This window comes from Lepisma saccharinum, chromosome 22 (assembly GCF_977018435.1).
Source record: "Lepisma saccharinum chromosome 22, izLepSacc3.1, whole genome shotgun sequence".
NCBI lineage: Eukaryota > Metazoa > Arthropoda > Insecta > Zygentoma > Lepismatidae > Lepisma > Lepisma saccharinum.
This window is the reverse complement of record NC_139250.1, coordinates 64,575,041-64,595,411: the sequence shown is the minus strand read 5'-3', so window position 1 is coordinate 64,595,411 and position 20,371 is coordinate 64,575,041. Positions and strand designations below refer to the sequence as shown.

General features: G+C 38.7%; 1 protein-coding gene across 3 annotated transcripts in view; it reads left to right on the top strand.

Annotated features, from left to right (window-relative positions):
- LOC146004645 (uncharacterized) overlaps positions 1-19,651 on the top strand; it is a 57,913-nt gene extending 38,262 nt beyond the window's left edge. For 2 of the 3 annotated variants that reach the window (XM_083143546.1, XM_083143545.1), the window contains exons 8-10: positions 14,209-14,376; positions 16,718-16,810; positions 18,862-19,651. In XM_083143546.1, coding sequence (XP_082999672.1) covers positions 14,209-14,376; positions 16,718-16,810; positions 18,862-18,972 — 372 coding nt within the window. In that variant the 3' untranslated portion in view covers positions 18,973-19,651. Of the gene's footprint in view, positions 1-14,208; positions 14,377-16,717; positions 16,811-18,801 lie in introns of all 3 variants that reach the window. The other variant, XM_083143547.1, reaches the window with a different exon arrangement.
- The last annotated feature ends 720 nt before the right edge of the window (positions 19,652-20,371 follow it).

Below are 20,371 nucleotides of genomic sequence, written 5' to 3'. Positions count from 1 at the left end.
ATTTTTTCTATTTAAGCGTTAATAATATTGTGATGTCTTATTAAATACTTTATTTTTTATTAAACATTTGTTAATACATATTAAACTAATATTACAACTTTTCTTTATATGTTTACAAACTTCGAATATAATATTGCTGCAAAAATTATCTGCCTGAAAGATAAATTACGTACATGCATAGGTTGTCAGCTATATCTTGCAGGAACAGGTGGCGTGCATTATGCTTATTTGCATTCCATGTTGGATGAAGCTTCCTCCACACTACAAATGCTGCAATCCCAGCTACATCTAAGCAATTCATGAAATATGCAAATGGCCATTGGTTTGTTCTTCTTTGACACAAATAAACATGGACAAGTTGGTGCAGTGAGTCCACTGCCCCTTTTGTCGAATTGTAGTGGATGATAATTTCAGGTTTCCCGTTTACCTCTTCAACACATGAATTGTTGTGATGCATCGTTGACAATAGTATGACTGCCTTCCTTTGTTTTGGGACATATGATACCACAAACAACAAAGAATATTGTCCATGGTTCTTGTGCGGCTGGAACTCGGCCAGAATAATTTTTTTGTTCTTCTGCACAGTTCCAACCAATGTTAGACCATTCATCAAAAGACTGTCTGCAAGTTCCTTATCTGTGAAATAGTCATCACAATTGATGTTTCGGTGTGATCTCTGATAAGGCTCAGTCAGGTTTTCCACTACCCATTTCCTTAGACCATGAGTTGCTCTCTTCCCATCTTCTTTCCCCAAGTAAGGTAAGCCATTCAAAGGATAAAATGTTTCAGAGTCACACGCCCACCATACTTTCATTCCATACTTTTCTGGCTTTGATGGCATATATTCCTTGAAAGGACACCTGCCACTGAAAGGAATTAGCATTTCAACAGTAATGTTCGAGCCAGGTAGATATAATTTTTTGGTATTAGAATTGACTTTTTCCCACACATCTCCGAGAGGAGCAAATTTATCTTTCTCACGTCTAGCAGATCTAGTCGATTTGTCATCAAACTGCAGGAAACGCAACAGGCACTTGAAACGTTTGAGACCCTTGCTGGCTCTAAATATAGGCGGACCATACACACTGTTCCACAAAATATCATAATTTGTATGATTTAGTTTCAAGTGTCCAGCAGTCAGAAGCAACCCAAAGAATGATTGTACAAAGGCTGTCGCAGAGAAGGTGAGACAGATTTTTACCTGGCTTGGCAACACTGCCCATGGTTTCGGCACTAGTCGTGTCGTGTAGGATAACTCATTCCGTTTCCTAGCAAGTTGTCACATGTTGCGAAACCACGTTAGTGAGCAGCTGTGTTAATTTACGTGGAACGTGTTTCGTTTACCCCTCCAGGTCTTTTGTGTATAACATTGCTTTTCGCAATGAGTATTCAAAATGAACAGTGAGATGCCATAAAATTTTGTTGGCGTTTAGAGTAAAGTGCTGCGGAAACATATGCAATGTTTCAACAGGCATATGCCGATCAAGACAGACTGACGTGAATAGAGCCACAGTATTACCAAAGAGTCATTAAGACACTGTACCAGCACATAGCAAAAAAGAGACCACATTTGAAGAACTCCTTCATATTGCACCATGATAATGCACGCCCGCATGCCGCGTGGGCTTTTCAGGATTACGCGACGAAGAGAAAAATAGAAATTTTCCCGCATACAGCATACAGCCTGCACCTTGCGACTTTTGGCTATTTTCATTGCATGACGAACAAAGAAGTGATCACTGCAGTGCAAGTTTTCTTCAGTTTGCTGCCTGACGACGAATTTTCATAGACATTCACAAAGTGGCAGGAACATATGGAAGCTTGTTTAGCTGTCAATGGTGCCTATTTTGAAAAAGATGTACGTCTACTCCATATGGCTGATTCTGAATAAAGCTTTTGTGGTTTGTAATTTTTATGTTTCATTTTAATGATTCTTGGAGGGGTCCATGTACATGCTTGTCTTTTAACTGCTATGCAGTCACGACTTTTTGACCTATTGCGCTCATTTTGGTCTCAATCGGTAGCTAATGAACCAAATTTTCACCCTAGTACATTTGCTAGCCAATGGAGGTCGCTGTTTTCCTATACAGGAATTAGTCTCACCTTCTCTGCAACAGCCTTTGTAACTCTGTTTCTTCACAATCTTTCCACTGAAGATTGTCTATCGTCAGAAAAACGCGATGTGCTTCCTGATTGGTGTAGCGGACAATATCAAACAATATGGAATCATCACTAAACAGAGAAAACATCAATAGAATGTTCAAGATCGGTTCCAGGAGTCATTACTACCTTGCTTATATTAGTTTGGATGACATTTTGGCTTCTAGCTCATCCAGGTGTATCAGGTTTGGTGTTCCAGACTGTACCATCTTTAGCTATGAAATGTGTTTATTGCTTCCAGTACTAGTGTTGGTTTCCTCAGAGTCTGACACATCTTCAAATTCATCATCACTAATCTCAGAAGCATCACTTTCATGATCACTCTCATCACTTAGGTCTAATTCAATATCTGCATCTGCATCTAGGTCATCAGCACTCATGTCTTCATCTTCCAACAGCTGTGCAACTGTTGCGTCAGACAGCTTCCTTCTGAAAATGTTGAGGGCAAACTATGGAATCGCATTAGTAGACAAACTCCCGTGCCGAGTTGCAGGTCTCCTAACGAGTGCCTCCCTAGGTGGCGGATAAGGGAATGCTCACCTGATATGGTGGGTACCGGCGAATAAAATACCCAGGGTGGACCAAAACCAGACTCTGCTGCCTTGCTGTGAACGGAGTTGGCTCTCCAAAGGCTAGAGGAAGAAAACCTCGATAACAAATTACCTGGTCCTCCAGGTCAGGGGTTGAGCATGGGGCTAACGACCCTATCCCATAAAACAAACATTGTTACAGAACTCCGAAACAATGATAGCTGGATGGATTCTATGGAAAGACACAGGCATGGTAAAGGACTACGTAAACGGAAGCATGATATCTACACGGCCACATGGAATGTTAGAACATTAAGTAAACCAGGTGCACTGCAAAACCTAAAGGAGGAAATGCAGAAATACAGAATAATAATAGCGGCATTCCAGGAGACCAAATGGCAAGGAAATGGAATGTTACAATAGGTCACACTAAAAGTTTTTAGACAATCGCAAGTAAAACACTGGAGACCAAAAGTATGAATGCTATAATTTTTCAAAGTATTCTCCATGACAGTTGATACACTTGTTCATCCGCTCAAACCAAGTGTGAAAGCACTGGGACCACACATCTGCAGCCACCTCTTGAATGCACAGAACGAAGGCGGTGACTGCCTCCTCGGGAGTAGGAAATGAAGAACCTCGTAATGTATCCTTGATTTTAGGGAACAGGAAGAAATCACAAGGGCCGAGGTCGGGACTGTAAGGAGGATGAGTCATTTCTTCGATGTTGGAGGCATTGAAGAATTCAATTGTTCGTACTGCTGTATGGCTGCGTGCATTGTCTTGATGAACAATAATGTGACTTCGTGGGCGTTTTTCACGAACTTTCCGTACGATCTCCGGTAAACAAACTGTAGTGTACCATTCAGCATTAATGGTCTGATGTCCCTGTAGCGGCACTGTAGCAATATGGCCCGTCCGACTGAAGAAAGTGGCAACCATTTGTTTGCCAACACTTCGTCCCTTCCTGACTTTTGCTGGTGGGTCTTCATCCGGGAAGATCCACTGCGTCGACTGTCGTTTGCTCTCGGGTTCATAACAGTACACCCAAGTTTCGTCACCTGTTACGATGTCATACACTGCATTTGATTGTCCTTGGTTAAATTTGTCCAGCATTTTCATGCACCATGTGAACCGTGCCTGCTTTTGCTCCTGAGTAGGATGGTGTGGGATCCATCTGGCACAGAGCTTCCTGACACCAAGGCGGTCATGCAGGATCGTTTGAACCTGACTCATACCAATACCCAGTGTTGCACTAATAACTGCATATGTCACCCGGTTATCCTCCTCCATCATGCGACACACTCTGTCGACGTTTTCTTGAGAAGTTGCTGTCACAGGACGACCATCACGTAATTCATCACTGAGTTTCTGACGTCCACGTCGAAATTCTAAAAACCAATTAAACACATTCGCACGGCATGGGACTTCCTCCTGAAATGCATTTCGGAGCCTTTCATAACATTGCTGCTGCGTTAAACCTGCTCGAAAATCGTAAAAAATCATTGCTCTGAAGTGCTCCCATGTTAAATCCATTTTACTGTACACACACGACAATAATTGACTAATTTCTGGCACACAACAATTAACAACTATAAATTCTGCAGCATTATCACACTTCACAGACTACTAACTTCAACATATCCTAGAGACAATGTATTGCTGCAATCAGTGTTGCCGCATCTAAAAACTTTTAGTGTCACCATGCATCTGCTGGGGATTATACATTAATGTATAGTGGAAGCAGTGGAAGTACAAGAGGTGGCACAGGATTCCTACTAAACAATAAATATAAAACTGTAGTAAAGAACTTCACACCATAAATGAGAGGCTAAGTACGTTGAGAATGAAAGCCAGGTTCTTCAACATTACCTTAGTGTGTGTATATGTCCCAACAGAAGAGGCAGAAGAAGATGAAAAGGATGGATTGTACCAGCAGTTGGATCAGATAATCGCCACTTGCCTGACACATTATTTTCCCAAAAATGGTCCATATTTTACACATTTTTTTATTGTGTGTTTGTAATGTACCGATATCGGCAATTAAGGAACAGTAATGAAATTCTATTTTTGGGGTCAAATAAGGTTACCAAACTATTCAAAAAAAACCTCCATAATTATTAACCCGAGTTAACTCGTACATACATGGAAAGTACTACAAATGTTTCAAAATAGCATATAAACTGTGGATAATAAAATGTCTTCACATTTTAATGTTGAATTCCAAAGAGACAGATCCAACAGATGAAAGAAAATCTTTTTATAATACTTTTTGCCATGCTTCGTTGGTGTGGCATACGAAGCAAGATGCTGTTCAACACCACCCATTTTGTCGTTGTAATCGACCACCACTCGTGGTTTAATTTTTTCTTTGTGACGTTGTGTTACAGTCATCATTTCAACGGAATGGATGGTTGACAACAATGTCACATCCTTCTTATCTTTCCATTTCATGACTGTCACTTTGCCGCATTGCAACCCTACTTCTTCACCTTTCTTCAATTTGGCTGTTCTTAGAGCCTGTGCTACATCTTTCCTACCGCATTTCAGTGTTCCAAATACATCAATCTTTTTCGAAATGAACAGATCTGCAAGTTGTGGTGAGTTATAATAATTGTCCATTCTCAAACAGTGCTCCTTTCCCAACAAATCATATACCAAAGCAAAGATTTTGGAAGGCGACTGTACACCACCACAACTATCTGTATCTGTCTCGTCAGTACACACACTGTCCACTGTTGCATCACTTCCACTCACGTCCATTTCCTCCTCCTCCTCCTCTATACTGTTGTCTGTAAGCTTGTCGTCACTCATGTTGTCGTTCTTCACACAATGGAAAACACTAAAACATGAACAGAATGTATTCACAACACAAAAACGCTCTGTAAGTTTTGGCACTACACTCACACAACGACCACAAGTACCACTGGAAAGGTGGCAACTACGTAGTGTCATGGGAATCCGGTAGATGGCAGCAGTACCTCGACAAGCTATCTACACCTTCCATCAAGTGGCCAAAATGGGAATTAACACCTTTTAAAGCTCAAACGAGTCTGTCCGGGTAGGCAGAAATGTGCACTGCAGTTGCACGATTTTAACGAGATAACTCTGGTAAATAATATGTAAAGCAAAAACAAATTCCGAGTTAACTCGGGTTAATCAGGCAAGTGGTTAAAATAATATTGGTGGAATTTTAATGCCAAGGTTGGACATGAAGAAGCATTACGAGACACTATAGGAAAGGAAAGTTTGCATGAATTTTCAAATGATAATGGTCTGAGACTGATAGATCTGGCTATGTGTAACTTAATGGTCATTAGAAGCACCTGGCATCAAAGGAAGAACGTGAGGAAAATGACATGGTGCTCATCCGATGGTGTAACACAAAACCAAATTGACCATGTGCTGATAGACAGAAGGCATGCCTCTGATATACTCAGTGGCGAAGCCTCATAAGAAGCCCGGAGGCCGGGCCTACCCTAATATATTTGGCTATTACGGATTATTTTATTACTTATAATTTCATTAAAAGACGCCTTAATACAAGAAAACTGAAATTCTAGGCCTTACGATAATTTCCACAAATTTCCATCCCTGCCAGAGGCTCTATCGTCACATGTCAAGCCACTTCTCCAAGGGCCTCAGCTGGTCCCATAACATTTTATGTGATTCATGCGGGAAAGCATAATTTTAGGGGCACGTTTCCCCGAAATGGAGACAGTGAGTCCGGCCTCACACAGTGATGCCAACCCTAGCATAATTGTGCTAAATGTAGTAAAATTTGAACTTTGTTGGCACCTAGCACTCTGTGTTTGGGATAAGGTAAAATATAGCACCATCTATAAACATGCACCCCTGGGAGACAGATAAATTGAATTCAGAGGAATATATTTTGAAAAAATAAATTTTAAAAAATCACTAATTTTTATTTGTTTCAAACAAAAGGTAGCATGCCGATCCAACCACATCTAATCTACAGTCTTCTTTTCATCGTTTCTTGATCTTTCCTTACTTAGCTCACAAGGAACATTTTATTGAAGGAAATTGCTAGATAAAACAAGCCACCGCCTTTTGTAGACGTCGAATTTTCTCAAACATTTTCAAGCGATTGAACCAATTATATTGGTTAAACCATTGTAATTAATTTAATTGGCGGAAATTACCAATATTGTTTAACTAATCAACAACGCATGTTCACATCACAACTGCCCCCAAAATAGTTGCATAAAATGAACTTAAGACCTTAGTCATCCGAGCACAATTTAGTTGCATTTAGCAAAATGTAAGTGTTTAATCAGCACACTTTTCCTGATTGGGAGTTTGGCAATGCTGGACACACGGTACAAACTGGACTTCACATCTGTTTCTTGTCCAGCACAGGGTGTCCAACGAGGGAAAAGGAAAGGGGAGGGTAGAAAGGCAAAGACAACTCGTTCCGAGGGTAGAAAAAATGTTTCTATCACAGTGTTCTGCGTTTTCCTTAGTTTCTTGATTTACTCCCGTTGCGTTGTTATTTTATTGTTGTATTTTATCTTGTTTTTTTTTCGTTCATTTATATTTTTATTGTTCTTTGATTGATTTGTTCTTTTTTTACTTTGCTTTTTGTGCCACTTTTGGCTAATTTGCGAAGATGGGAAAGAGTGTTGATATGATGAAATTGATGAATGGACACTCAGAAACATCCATGCCCAGACCGAGATTCGAACACAGGACCCCTGGTGTCGTAGCACAATATGTTAACCACTCTTCCATGGGGGCCGGCTTTCACTGTTGAGTGTGAAGTGAGCAAGGGAAATAATGACTTGTATTACTCTGGAATGCTACAAAAACAAGCATAAAAGCCTATTACCGGGCATAGAAAGAAAGAAGGGGCATCGGAACATTGAGGACTGTTACTCGAATGACATCTAAAGCATCAATTTACAATGAAATCAAGAAATACAATTTACGAGTTGGCACACATCAAGAGTTACTATTCAGGTACGTTGATAGTTGCAAGAATATGTTGTTACATTTTCAAAAATAACTTTAAAGGTTATATTTTTTATATTTTAAAAAAGTCGTACCCATAACAACACGAACGCACATGCCTGTGCCTACCCTTCCAGCGACACCACGCTTTGCCACTGGATATACTACAAGTAGATAGCTGTCGAGGAGCAGACAGTGATTCGAACCATTATTTAGTCCGCATTAAATACAGACAGCGAATAGCCACATATAGGTATGGAAGAAGAGGAAAGGTGACCTCAAGGTAGGATGATAAGTTAAGAAGAGGTGAAGCAATTGCCAACCAATTTTGTTTAATGGTAGGCAACCAACTTGAGCAAAGAAGTCAAAGGTGGGAAAGCGAAAGTGTTGAAGGGAAATAGAGTATAATAAAGGAGATACTACATGAAACAGCACAGGAAGTGCTGGGAGAGAAGACAAATATCCGAAGAGGTGAATGGTTTGATGAGTGTAGAACAGCAATAAATGAAAGAAATGAGGCACGAAAGAGAATGCTTAATAGGAAAAGCACGTTTAACACTGAACAATATAGACTAAAAAGAAAGGAAACAGACAGTGTGCAGGAGAAAGAAACTGTACTTTGAGAAAGAGTGGATTGAGGAACTTGATGAATATAATAGTAATCAGCAAGAAAGGAAAATGTATATGAGGGTGAAGGATATAAGGAAAGGCTTCCAACCGAAGACAGCTTTCTGTAAAGACCAAGTAGGAAACCTAATAGTGGGAAAAAATGAGATCTTAGAGAGATGGGCAGAATACTTCAGTAAACTACTTAATGCGGAAGATGGGTCCCAAGACCTAAAATTGATGGAGGAGTACCCAGATATATATATATATATATACAAAGTGCTTGCAAAGATCCTAGCAGGAAGATTATCACCACTCACTGAAGAAATAATAGGGGATTATCAGTGTGGTTTTAGACCAAACAGATCCACTACAGATCAAATCTTCATGGTTAGGCATATAATGGAGAAATGCTATGAATAGAACATTAATATTCATCAGTTATTTATAGACTTTAAGCAGGTATATGACAGCATCATGCGAGGAAAATTGTGAGAGGCAATGAAGGAGCTAGGGATTCTAAGCAAGCTAATAAGATTAACAAGAATGACGCTAAAGGGTACTAAATGCAAGGTGAAGATTGAAGGAGAGCTCACAAGGGAATTTGCAGTGAACCCAGGTTTGAGACAAGGAGATGTGCTATCTACGATATTGTCCAATATAGCTTTAGAAAAGATCTTAAGAAGAGTGGGTCAAGAGAGTAACCCAGGAGGAACACTCTTCAACAGAGTGAACCAAAATCTAGCATATGCTGATGACAATGATAAGATGGTATGAAGATTGCAAGAACTGAAGGAAGGAAAGATTGGAGAACATGGCTAGTGAGACGGGGCTCCAAATAAATCAAACCAAGACTAAATACATGTTGTCAGCGCGAAATATGGAATAGAGGGAAGGCCAACATCTACAATTTAATGGAGGCACTTATGAAAAATGCAAAAGTTTTAAATATCTTGGAACATTAGTTACCATGGATTATAATATTAAGGAGGAAATAAAAACAAGAATTACAGCTGGTGCTCGAAGTTATTTCTCACTGTTAAGAGTTTTCAAATCTCGCAGCCTGAGTAGAAATTTGAAAATCAAAGTATATCAGCTAATCGTAAAGCCAGTGGTGACATGTGGAGCAGAGACATGGATGGACTTTGGTGCAAATAGAAGAACTTTTGTGAAGATGGGAAAAAAGGATACTGAGGAAAATATACAGGCCAGTAAATGAGAATGGACAGTGGCAAATAAGGAGAAATGATGAAATTAGAGCACTGCATAAAAAACCAGATGAATGGCTTATTGCAGAAAGGGACCTGAGTCACATTTTTGAGGTATCGGAGTTAATGGTATTTTTTATTTTCCTAGTTACAGACACATCTTTTAGTGCAGAAAGGACGTCATTCGCACGAGGCTATAGCCAAGAAAATGATCAGTGAAAAGTGTACTTTAATGCAGAAAGGTACCTGAGTCACTGACTCGGGTCCTTTTCTGCAATAAACTAAGCCGTATTTATACGTTGTACGAACTGTGTACGCTAATCTGTAATGCAGCTCGGGTGGTAAAAATACTGTCAAACTTATTGACACAAGTAACATTATTGATTTCGCAATGTGGGGGCCTCATGTCTACAAAAAAATGTGGCATCTGTGAAAACTACCACGTGTTTCTACAAGAATAGGCAGTATTTTCAGATTTCCAAGTATCATTACTTTGAATACTGTGTTGAACATAAGGGAACTGTCAAGGTTTCAGAAGTCATCAAAGGTTTGACGTCTCACACGTTCTATCTGTCCAAAGGTGCAAGAATCGTAATTCCTACGCCACGTACGTTCCCAGTTGCACGTATGCCGATCAAGCTTACTAAATTAAAAGACATACGAACTGCCGTGTCGTATGTACCAGACGACGTCAAAGGATTTTATGAAGATATTCTTCAGTGGCCCACTACACACGGCAATGAAACAGTCTCAGATGTAGAGTAACTCATGCATGTATGACCTCGTACAGTATTGTACTTCAAACACCGACAATAAAGTCCAGAAAGTGCAATACACTGTCATTCATTGATGAATCTATAATTTTCTGTGGCATATATAACATAACCTAACCTAACCAAGCTTATGTGGCAACGACAAACGTGCGTTTGTAGGATATTTCTCGTCTTATTTCTCAAAGTTTCCACTTTTATTGCAGAAAGGTACCGGAGTCACAACCTTTTCATCTCAACTGTCTCTAGCAGCATACTGCAGGGGGCCGCATTGAGGGTTGCAAAATTAACTTTTCTTTATGCTGAATATTTGAGCCAACAACGGCCTATTTCTTTCTTACACTATCAATATTATACAATTTTTCTTGTTTTTCTCAGAATTGTGCAAAAGTGACTCAGGTCCCTTTCTGCAATAAGCCATTCAGATATAGTTTCAGATATAAGAAGCATGAGACTGAGGTGGCTGGGACATGTGGAAAGAATGCCTGAAGACAGAGCAGTTAAAAAGGTCTATAAAGGGACACCAGGAGGGAGAAGATTAAGAGGAAGGCTAAGGAAAAGATGGTTGGAGGACGTTGAGGAGGATCTTAGGAGGATGGGAGTAAGACTGTGGAGAAGTTGAGCAGAAGACAGAAGAGAATGGGCTGTCATTGTGAGAGAGGCCAAGGCCCTTTAGGGGTTGTAGCAGCCAAGGAGTAGTAGTATTAGACAAACTGAAAGAATTTTACCTACAGAAAAATTGAAGAAGAAAACCACGGTAACAACAATCACTCCCACACACCCCACACACACACACACACAGAGTTTTCCATGAAAGGAAATGTGCACGTACTTGTTTCGATTTCATTGTTAGTACATTGCAAGAGAACAATGAATAACAACAATGGAATCCAATTCCATACAACAATAAAGCAAATTTGATAAACAAAAAAGAAAACTACAAAATAAACAGTCAGGAAGACTTCTTTACATATCAATTGTATACTGTGTCCGACAGACACTGCTTACCTGTTTATGTAAGTGAAATGGAAAATATTTTTTACGCCTGACCTTCTTTATCAAACAAAGTCCAATATTGTGAAATGAGAAAAAAGAGAGACAAAGTCCAAAATATCATGTTCGCAGGAAGTATCGTTTGGAGAATGTGACAAAAATTTTAAGCAACAGTGTCTGATAGACACTGGTTGCCTGGTTAAGGGTTAACTGGGGGGAAAGCATTGCTCCACCTTTGCCTTGCTGCCCCCCCCCTGAGAAAAATCCTGTGGGCGGCCTTGGTATATAGTGTAATGATATTGGTGACTTTGAGTCGCTTGCACTAAAATAATCGACACATTATTCAAATTCAGTTAATGGTGGATGCAGTTGCTGCAGTCTCCTACTTCTGTACAGTAGTGAATGCAGTTTGTACATTATCAGTAATTGGCAGACATATGAGAACATGTGACTAAGCTTTAAGTTAGTGAGACTCACACATTGAACTGTATTTTTCTTGGTTCCATACTTTTGTGGGTAATCACGTTTCACTCCTAAGCTGCGTAATTCCTCTCTGAGCATGTACAGTAGTTACCAAAGGCTCTGTTTGAGTTCCGGCTTGTGATAGGCGTGCACATGGGCTGATGGGTATAACCATTCTTAAGGAGGCTGTGTTCTGAAATGGGATATATATTGAAATAACTTTTGTCAAGCCTAGAGAATCTTATAAATACTTTCTGCTACTTACACTTCAGATCATAAACAAGATGAATAAAAATGCTGTTCATATTCTGTGAATTTATACACCATCAAGTTGTGAGTAAAATAATATCTGCTGTCTACATTTTCACTCTTCACTGGAAACATATTATGCAAAATAGTTTTACCTAATGTCAAAGGGATTGACGACAGTGCCAGAGGAGGCTCAGCTCCCCTCCCCCTTTCCCTGCTGGTCCCTGACTGGCTGCGAGCCTGGGTTGGTCCCAATTTCCTTGCATCAGCATGATATTGGGATGCGCCTGCACTAAGCCTAGTGTGGGAAAGGGCAGAAAATTCTACTGGGATAGTAAAGGAAAAGAGAACAACAAGACAGCAAGAATATGTAAGAAGGAAATGTGGCAATGAGTATGGAGTATAGAGACTTGTTAATTATTTCTTTCCTTGATACTCCAGTTTCTTTTTTCTGTTTTTCTAGATTTATAGATTGTCGCAATTAGCTTAAAGAGGCAGGAAAAATACACATATTTACTACTGATTGTCAAATTGCAAGAAAAAATTTAGGTTAAAGTCACATATGAGATATAAGACATAAGATAAGTTAATATTGAACTGGAATCAATCATTCAATCTATAAATGCAAGCAATGCAAGGCACAAAAAAGTTGGCACATGGAATAATTTGTTTGGTTACTAGTTTAGTAATAATGGTAACATCCACATAGGATAGAAAGGAGTGTCTTGATGGACATTGGATTAGAAGATTGCAATGTTAGCTACAATTCAGAGAAGTCTTCTGTAGAATTTTAAAGGCAATGTTAGAAGATTATATCAAGCAAGTTTGCTGTATCAAACCATGTTGGAGTTTTCAAATATCTTTTGTTATTTATCTATCTGAACAGAGGACCTAGCACAATGTGCAGCACAAAAATTTCTTGTGCCATGTGAGTTCCCTGATTGTAAACAATCTAGGAATAAAATCAAATTCAGAGCTCACCCTTCTTTGCAACTTAAATTTGAAACTTGAAAGAGCCACTGTCAAGGCAAGAAAATTGCTGTGGTTAGATTTTCTCTATAACCTTCTGTTGCAAATTCACAACCCAACTACACCGAAGGTAGGAACGAGTTCATGATGGTGAAAACACCATCTTTGGATTATTTTTTAATAGGCTACCATAATTATTTCTCTAATTTCCAACACATAATGGCATTCAAAATAATTTTTCAGGAGCTGACCCCCGCCCCCTTAAAATCTTATGGATTGCATCAACATAAAGGCAATATTAGAATGTGTGTGGGCTCATATTAGATTGACTTTGTAAGTAATTAGTGTAAATGTGTTCTCATTGTAAATTTTCATTCTAGCATGTTATAGTTGTTGGCCACGGTGGCTCAGTCGGTAACGCGTCTGACTACCATGCTCAAGGTCCTGGGTTCGATCCCCGGCCGGTTCAAATCCAGGAACTTTTCTAACATTGGAAGTGGCCCCGGCACCCACCCAGCATCAAATGACATGGGTACCTGGGGGAAACCCTGGGGGGTAAAGGTGGTCAGGGGCATGATGCTGATCACATCACCCCCACTCATGACCGGATCAAGAAAGTGTGGGGCGTTACACCCCCTATACACCTTCATGGCATGGTGCTAAGCACATGGGAGCACTTTGCCTTTTTACCTTTTGCATGTTATAGTGATTTTTTTTAAATGATTATTTTTTATTACAGATGGAGCAGATTAATAGGGGCTCTATCACTATTGATTTAGTCATATTTATCAGTACACATTTACGATCAGTAAAATGTTATTATTTTTATGGAATGGATATCTGTACAAAAAAACTGCAGCTTAGTGCATAATTCTGCTAATTTGTTGTTTTTCTGCTGACTATGGAGGTACAATTCACATATTCTGGTTTTTATAAAGTAAATATCTACATATGAAGTTTTCTGAATCAAATCCTATTCCAGTAACCTTATCACATACACAAATAAGGTGGTGAATGAACCATTTAAGATCTTCATGGAATGTTTATAAATTTATATTGGATTTGTAGTAAATCGGTTGTCAGTATCGGTAAATTTCATTTCAATTTCACATCACTCATCCTTGATTTTTAAATTATTGTGACTATGGTAAATTTGTCATTTATTCAAAGAACATTTAGAGATTTGTAAGTAATTTCATGCCAGTGAAATGCAAAAACTCTTATCTTGGAAACTCTGATCGTAACTGATCTTTTAGGAATTATGTTTCTGATAACTGATTTTTGTTTCAGCCTGGAATGAGCCCTGGAGAATGTTGGGCTTTTGTAGGATCAGAAGGTTATGTGAAGATTAATTTGGCAGAAACAGTTCGTATCACTGGCGTCAGTGTGGCACATATATCGAAAACATTACTGCCAATGAGCTATGAGAGTTCTGCTCCATGGGAAATTTCTGTTTGGGTAAGCACATGGTTAAGAAATATAACAAGATGATTCAACATCAAATCAGACAGTGCTGACCCATGACGTTTCCTGTGTGCGAACTAATTATTTTGCTTTAGGGGAGGAAAGATGTCATGTGTTGCTAGATTCAGATATAAACAAGAAATGCGTTTACATACAAATCTACTCTCCTTTTGAGAGGAGATAAAGCATATTTTTGTCATCATTATTAATATTATAAAGATCACTAGCATAATGAAAATCATACAGTGGCATTCATTACTTCCCACATATTTCCCAAGCATTCACTGTTGCACTATGTTCTGCTAATTGCTGCATTTTGCAACACGTGTATTAAGTTTTCCCTTTTTCCAACCATTAACTCCACATACCATCCTTGTTCCCACCATTGATGTCACTTTCCTTTACACCAATATATCTCATTTCCATTGCCCTGCTCCATTGAATTCTCCTTAACAACAGACAAAAACCCCACAATTCCAGCACTAATTTCCTGACTCGTGTAGCCTCACATACAGTGCTTTCATTTTAAAATTGTACCCACCGATTCCATTATGTATTTGTGTAGTACAATTTTAAATTCAATGCTCTGTATAAGAACTTCACCCATATTTTGGAAATTAATGATGTGGTAGTATATAAATATAGACAACCATAGTACTAACTTTTTCCAAGAAGCTGTTCCAACAAGTTGATGACAGTAGCCACCAAAATTAATAGAACTACAAAAACCAGCTTCGCGGAAAAGTGAGTAAAGGTTGTGTTAAGAGCTTCACCTTTGAGGACAAGGCACAGGTATAGCACCATTCCTTGCAAACCTCTTCACGGACAAAGTCTAACAAAAGTACCTGGGGTAGTCAACGTTTAAAACCACTCTTCTGACTCAGTTTCATCAATGATATTTTCACACTCTGGACACATGAAGAACCATCCTTAACTTATTCCCTCCATGGTGTAACAGCCTGTGAGGGCCAGTGCCTACCAACCGACTGCCAGCCTCACTGTCACCATAGATGGCATCATCCAACCAGTTATGGAGTGACGTGTGGTCACAACGACAAAACCCCAGTCATTGTTGTAGCTTCTCTATGACCAGGTTATGCTATTCATTCGTAGCTCCCCAATTTCCTGAAGATGGTGGGTGGCCACCAGGCACATACACAGGCCGAAATCTCGGGAGAGAAGTTGTTACGCTTCCCCCATCAGACTCTAACCTGCATGTGTCCTGTAGATCGAGCCCAAAGCTTGACGCCATAGACTGCATGGCCACGGTGCAGGACACCGTATCCACTTTCCCAGACTAATTAAACCACTTCAGTTTCATCAAGTTCACCTGGACCCATTCCACCAATTCCATCACCTTCCTAGATGTGGGCATGCACATTGAGGAAGGCCATTTGAAAAACATCCACAACAAACTAACCAATCACTTGTAGTACTTACACTTCTCCAGTTCCCACCCATTCTCCCTGGTGCTCAGAGGATACCTCAGCACCTTACCATCTTCCAACAGAACTACAACCTATGCCTACACCAAGCCTTGGTCAACCGTGGTTATCCTTGTACCCTGGACACAAAACAAATATCCCAACCTGTTTACACTCCCACATAAAATCTGACCCAAACCCTCCAATACTTGTCACCCCATTTCTCCCCAACCTTAACAAAATCATTCTATCTTCCTATTCTTCACAGTGATCCTGACATCAGAAATATCTTTCCTGCTAAGTCTAGAGTTGTTTTCCACCAGATCAATCTTCAAAACACAAGTGTAACTTGGCAGGGGCCAAGTTTATATAAATTTACAAGTTAATGGTACTTTTGTTGAACCCCCCCTCCACCCCCATCGAACCTAAGGAAATTAATGAGTAAATTTTGTGGTTTTGCAAATTTACTAATTATATAACAAAATAGTATTGGATGCTATTTTTATGGGATAGACAACTTTTTCATTCTCCCCCCTCAAAAGTCCCATGTTTGATTCTCTCCCCCCCCCCAAAGTAAAGCTTTTTTTTGTTGTTTTGTTTGAGTTTTTAAGTTCACTTTATGTTCCCACTATGCCATTGGGGGGGTCCCCAAAGCAAAGCCAAAGTTAAATTTTGCCCTCCCTCCGTCAAAGTTAGGTCCCATACTCCAAAATATCCTGGTCCACAATACATACCATACCTGCTCACAAATGCAACAGCCCGTCTACTGCATATATTTAATGTGTGTGATTGTCTTCAATAAAATTCCCCAAGTACCCTTCATGCATCTTGTTTACATACTTGTTTCACACTTCTGATATTTAATGAAATGCATTATTTCTGAATTAACTTCATAAATATATATTTTCCAGGAATTTTCAAACAAGGATAATTCGAATTCAAAATTTCTTGGAAGATTTAAATATGATATACATGGAAAATCTAGCCAGTATTTCAACATAAAGGTAAATATGTATTTAGTTTTGTAAAATGTTTGTTACATTGTAGAAAATATCATCATATGAGAACCATAGGAACTAACTCCAAAAATCCAGTTTTCAATTTTGTTTATGCTCTATTTGGAGTCGGCCACGGTGGCTCAGTTGGTGACGTGTGTGACTACTACCATGCTAAAGGTCCCGGGTTAGATCCCCGGCTGGTTCAAATCCAGGAACTTTTCTAATATTGGAAGCGGCCCCACCCAGCGTCGAATGACAAGGGTACCTGGGGGAAACCCTGGGGGGTAAAGGCAGTCAGGGGCGTGATGCTGATCACATCACCCCCACTCACGACCGGATCAAGAAAGTGTGGGGCATTACCCCCCACCCCCTATACACCTTCATGACATTGTGCTAAGCACAGGGGAGCACTTTACCTTTTTTAACCTCTATTTGGAGTCAAATCGCCACTTCTAATCGTTAGAAGTAAGGTGGAGTCACGTATCACCAACTTACTGACTCTCTCTAACCCTCCGGCGGACACGCTATTTTTTATAACATGAAGCAGGCATGTAGGGGGACTTGGTCACCCCTGCCATTTTTCATTTAAAAATTTGCTTGTTTTACATGTATAGTTGAATAACTTGTTCTTATATTATTTATTTGTATCCTTGAATGCACAAATATTTTTTTTTATTTATTTGTATATTTATTTTCACTCATTAAATGAAAAGTTGTTCTTCTCACATAATATATATGTATCTTTCAGTTTTTACATATTTATGATATTTATTTATTTTCATATGTAAAATAATAAGATTATTGCAAACTTTATTTGTGTCTGAGTTTACAAATGTATATAAATGTATTTTTTTATTTATTTTCATGTATACAATAAGTTGCTGTTTATCCGATAAATGGCGTGATGAATTGATATAAATATTAAATAAAAATCAAACTTCATTGCTATAATAATGATCAGTGATAAAACTAGTAATATATACAAACGCAAGCAAAAAAAATAGTAATAATTAAAATTTGTCACACAAGAAGCCACTCAGTCACCGCCAAGAATGCAAAGTAATGGAATAATGCCTCTGGTATGTAGAGAAAGGTAGACAGAAGAATGGCACCTTCCTCCGTTGGTAGCAGAAACCTCAATTGAAGAATACGAGGGCAGATGGTAGGGTGGCGCCAGTCATGTCTCTACACCGCAAAGAAATGTGGTTGTGGGGAGGGTTAAGATTGAGACATATTCCTAAAAATACATTATTTCCTCTCTCCTCCAAATTTGATAAATTGGAGTTATGTTCCTCTGGTCCTCGCATGACGATATGTATATGGATTTTTCATGGTGACTTTTAGCAGCCTAAAATAAAATTATAAATATACCATTATATCAAACTGCGTAGCTTAGTTGTTAGGGCGTCTGACTACCATGCGAGACCCGGGATTTCCCGGTGGGGGAGAACCGGGATTTTTTCCACCTGTTCAAGCAGGTCCAGTGTCCACCCAGCATCATATAAAGCGGGTACCTGGAGGAACTCTGGGGGGTAAAGGTGGCCAGGGGTGTGGTGTTGATCACATCACCCCCACCTTCGGCCGTGATCAAGAAAGTGTGGGGCCCTAACTCCACACCCCCTATATGCCTTCATGGCATGGTGCAAAGCACAGGTGAACACTTTACATTTTTTTAAAAAAATATATGAAAGTGTCCATAATGCTATGTTTCAGATAAAAGAGGAAGAGGGTTTGTGGTTGCCCTTTTTTCTTGCATTAATTGTATTTGTTAGTTTTATGTTTCCCTCATGGAGGAGGGACTAATCATTATATGACATAACCTCAATTTTCCATTTTTCAGGGAACCAAGGTGAAAAACATAATATGTAGTAAAATTTAATAACATTTGGTTCTTTGCAGCCATGAAGATGTAGTGTATATTGCAGAAAATTGCAAATTGTGTGAACATAAAATTAGTGTTCCACAGACATCATGTTCATTTCCTCTTATGTTTATAGATAATTTTTAGTACCACTACATCATCCAACGATTAAATTCTTGGTTGAATTCTTCTCCAGGGAACAAACCCAACAAAATCCGTAGAGTTCAGGATTCACTCGAACCATGGGAACAGCGAATACACATGCATTTACAGGATGGCAGTACATGGGGAACCAGTGAATGGTTGAAAGGTGTACCGAAGAAAAATTCTTCTAAATTGAAGAAAGTTTTTTTGAGATGTATGTTTAAAAAAAATGCACTGATGCAAAATTTTTGTCTACACTTTGATTTATCATGTCTCGAGTTTTGAAGTTCAAAATTCAGTATATATGTATTAAGAATCGTATACAAATGTTTAAATGAGTAAAATGTAAAGACATTTATTTCTCCCCATTTAGATATATTTTTTTAAAACCTATGACCTACATAATGGAAATAAATTCAAATCATATCATTAAAATAACAGTAGAAAGAAAGTATATTATTTGTTATATTTATTAAAACTTTCATAATTTTCTTTATTATGAACTTTAAATTTGTAGAAGTACAACTTACAATTACAAAATGTCCATTCTTTTTACAAGAAAGTGGCATGTAGAAGGAGTGATACTACACTGATAGGGTTGCCAGTAAGCAAAAAGCAGAAGACATTGTCCCTCAATGCAAAGGTTCATTTTTCCATGTGCATTTAAGGGTTTTAACATGTGTAGGCAATTTCAGGCATGTTTTCAGCAGGAAATTTAAAATTCTGTAAGGTTTTCAATAAAAATGTATCTCCGAAACTGCAAATGCAAAGGTTACAAATTATACCTTGTATTCTTTGGTAGACAAAGCTATAAGCCTATGATCAGAAAATAAACTATTTCCATTTATCAAGTAGAAGTAAGACTGTATTTTTTTATTATTATTTGTCTGCCCACACGTAACAATGCTGGGATGTGAGGTTTGAAAATGGTACCAGCATACTGCCTGATATCTGTTCCATTCTCATGGCGAGAATTGCACACTTGCTGCTGATACTTTTGGAGAACAAAATATTTTCGAATGTAAAAGCTTGTATTCAGCAGGCAATTTAAAATCATTCCCTCCTCCCCACAATCAAATTAAACTTGACTAATTACCAATAAGATACCTCAAGGCTCAAATAGCATAGTAAACATATATCTTCAAACATTACCTGAGTTACAGTATGTTCCAAAAGTCGAAAACATTTCATGTGACATGTGTGTCACTTCCAGTCATTAGTAACCTCATCGATATGATAATTTGTGTGTGTGTGTAATATTGCATTTTAGTATAAAAATGGAATGCCTATGGGAGTACAAGAAAAAACATTATCCATTATCTTCTATGGTATTTAAGATCTCTTTCTACCATCTTGTGCATTCCTAGGCGATATGTTTCATTGGACTCCTGCCTCAACATGTTTTCCCATCTGGTTGCTAAAGGTTAAAGGTTTTCCCACCGCTTGTAAACCTGCTGAGATTTTTCGAGCAGCAGATAGCAGCGATTAACATGTTATTTCTTGAAATCTACACATATTTGAGTTCCGTTTTTTTTGTTTATTAGTGTAAATATGAAGGTATG